Source organism: Calidris pugnax, unplaced genomic scaffold (genome assembly GCF_001431845.1).
Source record: "Calidris pugnax isolate Ruff unplaced genomic scaffold, ASM143184v1 scaffold128, whole genome shotgun sequence".
Lineage (NCBI taxonomy): Eukaryota > Metazoa > Chordata > Aves > Charadriiformes > Scolopacidae > Calidris > Calidris pugnax.
The window spans coordinates 2,110,261-2,118,523 of record NW_015090851.1 but is presented as its reverse complement, the minus strand read 5'-3'; the positions used below and the strand labels follow the sequence as shown (position 1 = coordinate 2,118,523).

The 8,263-nt window shown below is 41.9% G+C and overlaps 1 protein-coding gene across 1 annotated transcript in view; it reads left to right on the top strand.

The window, feature by feature from the left end:
- The window catches only part of DENND6A (DENN/MADD domain containing 6A), a 32,861-nt gene that overhangs the window by 758 nt on the left and 23,840 nt on the right, over positions 1 to 8,263 (top strand). The window contains exon 2 of the mRNA XM_014943169.1: positions 7,778 to 8,013. Within this exon, the coding sequence (XP_014798655.1) occupies positions 7,778 to 8,013 (236 nt within the window). The remainder of the gene's footprint in view (positions 1 to 7,777; positions 8,014 to 8,263) is intronic.

Below are 8,263 nucleotides of genomic sequence, written 5' to 3'. Positions count from 1 at the left end.
GTCAGTTCTGTGAGGGGATGTCCTGTGAGGGGATGCGGGCGGCGGGCTGAGTCGGGAGGGATGAGGGCTCGGGCGGTTGTGTGGGCTGGGGGCTCAACGGTCTCTTGTGAAGCGGGAAAAGGGGGAGAGGGGCTGCTGCGGAAGGGCAGAGAGAGGAGGCGTTAGTAGGTGGGAGCGGGGACAGGTGTCTGAGGTGAGTGAGCCCCGGGGCCGGGTGCCATGTTTTTCCCCTGCCCTGCTAGCCTCGGCTCTGCCCTGAGGGTGAGGAAGGGAGGGAAGGGAGCGGGCAGGGCTCGGCTGCCGTTCAGCGGCGGAGTCCTGAGGAGAAACTGGGGTCACGGTATCGGTAGAGCTCCGCTGGTGGAGTGTCGGAGCCTCCCCGAGTCCCCCCCCCCCCCCCCCCCCCGGCTCTTCCCCTCGTTTTGTCATCCCAGGTTGAAAATTTTGGAAGCCGCAGTGTCCTCTGACGTGTTTTGGGGAGGGAGAAATGCCGGCCGTGTTTCGCTGTCTCTGGTTACAGGTTGGCAGCTGGAAGGGGGAACCCTTGAAGCGGTGGCGGGGGCGGGTCAGGGCAGGACAGAGGTGGGGTCACTGGTGCAGCCTTTTCTCTCAGTAGGTCTTGGAGCATCATCCAAGGTCATATTTATCCCAGTTTTCTAGAAGCCAAGGAAAGGTGGTTCCTTTTTTCAAGGTCGTACGGCAGGCTAGTGCCGAACAGGTCTCCCCGGTCCGAATTCATTTTTAAGTCCGTCATTCCCTATAAAGCAAACAAGTGGAGATTGATTGATATGAGATAGATGTTGGAGTCGTGCCAGCACTATAATTACCCCGGGACAAGGTGTTAGGATTAGGGATGTGGGAGGGTTCTCTCATGCCAGAAAGGCCAGGCAGCCGTGAAGAAGAGAAGTGGAGCTGGGCCAGGCAGTTTAGCCAGGCATGTATGAGGGGAAATAAGCAACAATTGAGGTAAGGCAGTGCAGCATATGAGAAAAAGTGTGATTGCTGTGGTATTACAGCACAGTAAAAACTCAGGGTTGTCTTCGTTTTCCTTCCTTTCTTTTTGACTGCACTGTGATTTTGGAAGGGGGGAGGGGAATTTGTGATTCATTACAGCCTAGTTTTCTTCTGTTTTCTTCCAATGAGAAAAGAAGAGCAAAACCAGACTGTAATATCTGTGTTTGAAGCAAAGAAACAAAATCCAAGATGAGAGACAAATCTGATTTTTGAAGACAAATACAGAAAGACCAATAGGTGGAAGTTTTAGGACTGTTTGTTCATAGTTGTCAGTTCTCCTGACAGAAGAAACAAACAAACGGCATGTATGAGGGGAAATAAGCAACAATTGAGGTAAGGCAGTGCAGCATATGAGAAAAAGTGTGATTGCTGTGGTATTACAGCACAGTAAAAACTCAGGGTTGTCTTCGTTTTCCTTCCTTTCTTTTTGACTGCACTGTGATTTTGGAAGGGGGGAGGGGAATTTGTGATTCATTACAGCCTAGTTTTCTTCTGTTTTCTTCCAATGAGAAAAGAAGAGCAAAACCAGACTGTAATATCTGTGTTTGAAGCAAAGAAACAAAATCCAAGATGAGAGACAAATCTGATTTTTGAAGACAAATACAGAAAGACCAATAGGTGGAAGTTTTAGGACTGTTTGTTCATAGTTGTCAGTTCTCCTGACAGAAGAAACAAACAAACAAAAAAAAATCTGTAACACTAGTTCCTAGCTTTAATCAGATTGTTTATGAGATTATACTATTGTGATAATTATTCGTAATTTATTCATTTTTTAAATAAATGGAAATCCAGTATGGCTGTTGCCTATAGCACACAAGGTGCCACAAGGAACCGAAAGAGGGGTATAATAAGAGGATGGAGAAAATGGGGAATAAATTTAAGTCTATCAGGAGTTAGATTTGAGGGAAATAGTTGCAAAAGTAGAAGTAATTGAGAATATTTTGGAATTGCAAAGGCATAAAAAGTGAGAATAAAGGGTACTACAGGTGTTGGAAGGAAAAGAATGTTTATGAGAACTTTTTTTATATTTTTATATGCATGTTGAACAGAGGAAGAGTTTGAAAGTAAAATCTAAGATGAAGAAGAGCAATTTCCATCTATAGGGCCTAAGAGAATCAAGTAAAAAAGATAAGCAGTGGATATCTTTTTCTGATGTTCTCTGTAAGTATATTTTTTAGATATTTTTACTGAGACTCAAACAAATTTCATACTGTATTGTTGGTACAGTATCTTTCTGAAGTCTTCCTGAGACCAGTAGAGCAAACTAATATTGTAAGAATCTGTGCCCTTTAAACTTTAAGCCACTGCCATATTATGGTGTCCTGAACCCTCTCCATACCCTGGAGAAATCCCATTTTGACAGTCCCATGGGGGAAGCAATGGGATGTGCCAGCTGCCTTTCTAATAATTTTTGGCACTGCCAAGTGGCTCATGTAACAACAAGAGTTGTACCTACTTTTCAGCAAGGGCATTAATTTGAGCCTTCCTTTTCTGTGTGAGTGCCAGCTTTCACAGAAGTTGGATGGGTTCAGTTATCTCACAGACTATTTTACTTCTGTTTCAAATTGCCTAATGAGTTCAAAAGTTACCAGGGGCAGACTCATAGACTAAGTCAAAAAGAGAGAAAGTGGTTACACTCTGAAATGAAGATACAATTAATGTCTGGGTATTTTTTTGAGCTATTTGATGCATACCAGAAAGTGTCCATCTTAGAACTGGGGACAGCAACAGGTGGATGAAAAGAGTTTGGTATAAAATGCTCAGCGGCTGCACTGTGCTCACTCAGCAGGAGTGAGGAGGATGTGTAAGCTCATGCTTCGTTTCTGAGAACTGCTGTTTGCCACACAACCAAAAGAGGCAGTGAGCTTTGGCAGCCATGTTAGGTAAGGGCAGCAAGATGCCATTTAGGTGGCCATCCTTTTTCCGGGCAGGAAGTCTATTAAAAATGTTATGATAGCCATCATAGCTGAGGGCAGAAACAGCCGGCTCTGTAGCCATCTTGGATAAGGGAAATGGAAGGGAGGTGACACTCACATTTGTCCCCTAAAGAGCTGGTGTCTGTTTCAGGATGATGAAATGCAGCAGAGATAGAATTTGTGTGTAGCTGCCAAACATCTGAATTTTGGCTTGAGTGTGTCAAAGTGCAGGAGGTAATCTGTGGTCTTGATGAAAAATCAGATCTTTTGCTGAAGGAAGCCTGTTGGGAATTCTAAGTTAACTGTAACTGACTAGAGAAGAAAAACACTGAACATCATTATAGGTGACTCTGCCAGACTTCAGAGTATTGTGCAATGATGATCTACAAAATTATTAATATACATCAGATTATTATACATCTCATGTATTGATATACATCTCATGTTTTGATATACATCAGATTAAGATTGTCAGTGGGGAGGGGTTGTGAACCAGTTGCTTAGTGGGAGATCCTGACTCGAGTGAGATTGTTACATTTTGAATGAATGAGGCATACTATAGAGCAAAAGTTTAGTTTCTAGTATAAAAATTAAGATGCAAACTGATAATGGAAACAGAATAAACAGGTAAGGAGAAAATTGGAGATGCAGAGTTTTCTACTGAGTTCTTATCCCTGAAGCTTATTCATCAGCAGTTTACTAAATCAATTTCTCATTGGTTTCAGTAATGCAACAAATGCTATGTATGTTAAGCCATACTAAATTGTAAACTATGACTTTCTATAAAGGCATTTACTGCTATATAAAACAATGTGAAAACATACAGCAAAATTTTTACTGGTATTTACATCGTAACATATCTTTTGCAATACAAACTTGCTTCAGAAGTAGCTTCTGAGACATTCAGAATCAAGCTGAACTATCAAAACGTAAGGAACTGTTTCAGAGCAGTAGATTCATTTTCCTGGAGCTATAGATGTGTCAATTTTAATGTTAACACTATGAAAATCTACTTCACAGCAATAACTCTGTGTCCACTAGAGGACTGGAGGGAGGACTAGCTGCATGGCAGGTCAGACTAACTAGCTCAGACCAATATTTGCTCATCTATAGTTGCTTTTGAGATGAAATTACTGAAAACGTAATCACTTTTTTCTGAAGAAGGAAAAGTGGTATCACAAAGTTACACAAGGACTGGCAAGATTATTGTGACATTGCGATGATTGTACATTTTGTTGAAATATTCTAGATACAACTCGTGGTAAAATTTACAATATTCTGTGCAGGCATGATAGTGTGTATCGTTGGAAAGTCACAGGCATAAATGGTGTAGTTGCAGTGTATGTCAAGATGGCAACAATCTAATTTTGATTTTTGGATACCTCTTTGCTTTAGGAGCTGCTGAATACATATACATTCTACAGATGTGTTCTCTGGCAATGTGTTTCTGTCCCTGCTGGTGTATCGTGAGCAGTAAATGGAGCAAGATCATGTCCTCCGAATGATGATCATTACCAGGAAAACAATAGCAGGTATTTGCTTATAGGTTACTTACTGGTTTCATGATTGCATTGAAAAAGAGCCAAATTATCCTAGATTAATAAAAATAATAGAAAGCACAAAGCCTGGAATACATCTAAGAGCTGATTTACACTTCAGTTTCAACTCTGAACTTTGCTGCACAGTGTTTCAACCACTGTATTTAAACCACTTTGTAAAAGATTCTGTACAGGCATTGGTGTATCTGTGTCTGACCACTGAGTCCCTCTGCTTACAGTGGCAGTGATTGCACAAAATCCTTTTCATGAGCTCACCAAGCTCCTCAAAACTTATTAGGACTTTATTGGCCACTACTCTTGTTGGAAAACTTCATTCAAAACCTTATTTCTCCAGTGATTAGGAAATTTACACTATTATCAGCCCGGATTTATTGAAGAGTGGTTACACTTTTTGTATTATAGCACTATCATTGTTACTTAGTTTCAGACTTATTTTCTGTTCTTGATCTTTTAACTGCCTGACTGTTTATATAAAGAGTTATTGCATTATCTTTCAGCATTAATTTTGAAAGAATAAGCAACTCAGCTGGTTTAATCCTCTCTCGTCAGGTAGACTCTCCATTTATCTCATTTTCATTCAGATCCTTCCCTGCTCCTATTTCTAGTTTGCATTAAGCTTATTAAAAGATACTCATACCCAATATACAAATGAGTATCTTGCTAACATAACAAGTATAGTCATATAATATACATAGTAAGCATGCATACAATATGCTATTTCATTTATAGTATATATTAAATATATAATCATAGAAATATGCATATATGAAATATATTATTTATAAATATACTCTGTATATCGTATCTATTTATATACAATATACATTGTATAGTGTGTTGATAATATATGTATATGGTATATATGTGTAATGTAATATGCATACTATAAATACAGTATTATACTAATATATAACTAATTTTACATACACTGTTTCCTAATTTCTAATGAAATTGGGTAAGTTGGTATATCTAGCCTTTTCACTGCTTTATTATTTTAGTAGAACATAGTCATCATGTAACCAGCTCTCAATTGCTTTTCTATTAATATACAGTTGACTTTTTGAAATGTTTTACGTTTTCTGTGCTGTCTGAAAAATAAGGAAAAATATTTTAAAAATACATATGACATTCTTGTTTGTTTGTTTGTTTGTTTGGTGGTTTTAAACAAATGTATTTATTAGGCCAGATCTAATTTTCAGATAGAAACCAAGTATTGCCTTGAACTGAAGTCTCAAGGCAGGAGGTGGAGGGCAGGGGAAGGTGAGATGAGCCAAAGATGTTTATCCAGTTCTTTGGTGTTATTCAGTGGGTATGAGCAGTCTGCAGACTCACTCCCTACAGCAGCTGATGGACACTGGCCAGCCAGCAGCCAACACCACGTTTGCTGCTACCTGATAGAAAGCATCCTGCTGCGAGAGGCGGGACAGGAGGGTGGAGATAGTGGCTGAGGGGGAAAGATAGAGGGTGGAAGAAAGCAAGATAGGCTCAAATGCTCAACAGTTTTGGCTCTTCAGAATCCAGCTGCCCCACATGGGCCTGTACTCATTTTTATTCCAGCAACTGACATCGCAGAGGATGCTTTTCCTAGAAGGTACTCTTGCCCAAGCTCTGCCGAATATTTATACAGATAGATTGCTGTCCTTCTGCAACATAAGACAGAGTTCACAGAGCTTTGTGAGGGCAAATTCCATATGCAGAGCCCCGCTATTTCATGAGACTGTATTGCAGTTTGTAGCAAAGCATTCTCAGTTAATAGATTCCCAGTTCTGAAGTCAGAATTTCTTCCTGCACTGGTAGGCTTCTTGAAGGAGAAAACAGATAGTCTCAGTTGTTTAAACGTTACAGTACTTAAAATACATGCAGATGTATTTTTTATTCTTAAACATCTGACATCCCTTCTCAACTGAGGAAGATCACATTTTACCAAAACTGAACTGTATTTAAAATGGCTAGGTGAAAATCTTCCGGAATTAATGTTTCCCTGGTAATTAGGACTATCTCCAGTAGGTGACAATCCTCTCTTTTTCAGTGATTTCTTCCTCAAAGATTGTGTCTCAATTCTCTAAACTCTCTTCTGCCAAGAGATTCTGTCTGTTAAGCATCAAGTGGAATTAAGTTATTGGTTAATGTTTGTTTAAGAAAATGAGCAGAGAATAGCAGCCTTACCAAGTACTTCGTTCTTTTTATATTACTTGTATATATTTATACTTTTTATTCACATGAAAACTTACAGGCCAGCAAAAACTAGAAGGGAATGCATGATAATAATAGTTAAAATTTTGTTCTGCCCATGATAGCAAGAATGTAAACAAGGGAAAGTATAAAAATATAAAGAAGGGAAGGCTTGTGAGAAGCCGTGAGGTGATACCTTTTCTAAAACCAAGTGGTAAAAGCTTTTGGCCGGGCCCTCTTTCAGCTCTTAAATGGAAATGGCAGATGAAATACCACCACAGAGCCATTGCTCTGAGTTTAACCTGACGAAGCGCAGTTTGCTATTTTGGATAGCAATCTGTTACAGAATCCAGGAGTTAACTGCTGGGGAAGTTGGTGGGGCTCACACGGCATCCAGGTAAAATACCTGCAGCAGCTGGAGACAGCAAGAGCCTCCCTGCGCAGCCGCTCCTGCTGCACACCACGCAGCTCTTCTCGTATCTCAGTTTATATCTAAAATTCACTTTGCCACTAATGGTTTATGATAACGGAAGGCTGCTATATCTTAAATTATTACAATGATAATTTTGTGTATTATAATTTTGTCGACTTGCTTGTTTGTTCCTCCTTTGTCTAGGAAATTACTACAGTGATCAAAGCATACTTTAATTTCTAGCAGTTTGGTTTTGATAGATAAACAAATGTTGTTAATGGGTCTTAAGGAAACGGTGCATGTAAAGAGTCATAAATTTTCTATTAAGTATGTACAGATGGGGTATCTTGGTTTTAGTATTTGCAACTTCTGTTGGGAAAGAAACAGCACGTAGGAATTCAGGCAACCAGCCTGTCCCTGTCTTCTCTGGTTGAAGCTGTTGTGGTAGCAATCTACCAAAAGTCTAGTATGAATCAATTTAATGATAAAAGCTACAGGTTAGGAGGGGGGGTGATGATTTTTTGTCTGTGTTTGTTGAATATATTTAGCATTGCAACTCCACGGAGTGTTTCCTGCAGAAATATAAATGGGACACGGACTGTGTTAAAAGAATATTTGAAAGCTCTTACATTATTCAATAAAGAGCTTGGCTTTTGGCTGAGGCACTAAAGTAGGTTTTAAGAGATTAGGATGCTTTCATTTAGATTACCGCGGTTTCCTGTCCGGCCGCCAGCCCGTGGGGTATTTCCACCGGGCTCCCGGCTGATGCCGGCGGTGTGCGGGACGTGGGCGCGGAGAGGGGCAGCCCGCGCCGTGGGGTACGGGAATTGTGTCTCAAACCCCCGAGAAAGGCGCACGGTGTTTCTCTCCACAGCCGGCTCCGCGGGCCCGACCCTCGCTTGCTCGGGGCCCGGGACCGGTGCGAGGCCGGGCCGTTGCGGTGCGTGGGCGAGGCCGCCGCCGCGCCTTTCCGCGGGTGGGCGCTGCTGAGCAGGGGGAGAGCTCCGCGCCCGCCTCCCCCCGCGGGAATGGTTTGGGCTCCCCGGCTCTCCGTCCCCTCCCCGCCGGTGCTCGCTTGGACTCTCCCGCTTCAGGCGGCTCCCCTCCCCGCGGGAGGCGGTGCGGCGGCGGTCACGTGACTCCCCGCGGCGGGGCCGGGGCCGGCGCGGCGGCGGCCGGGCGGCGCGGGA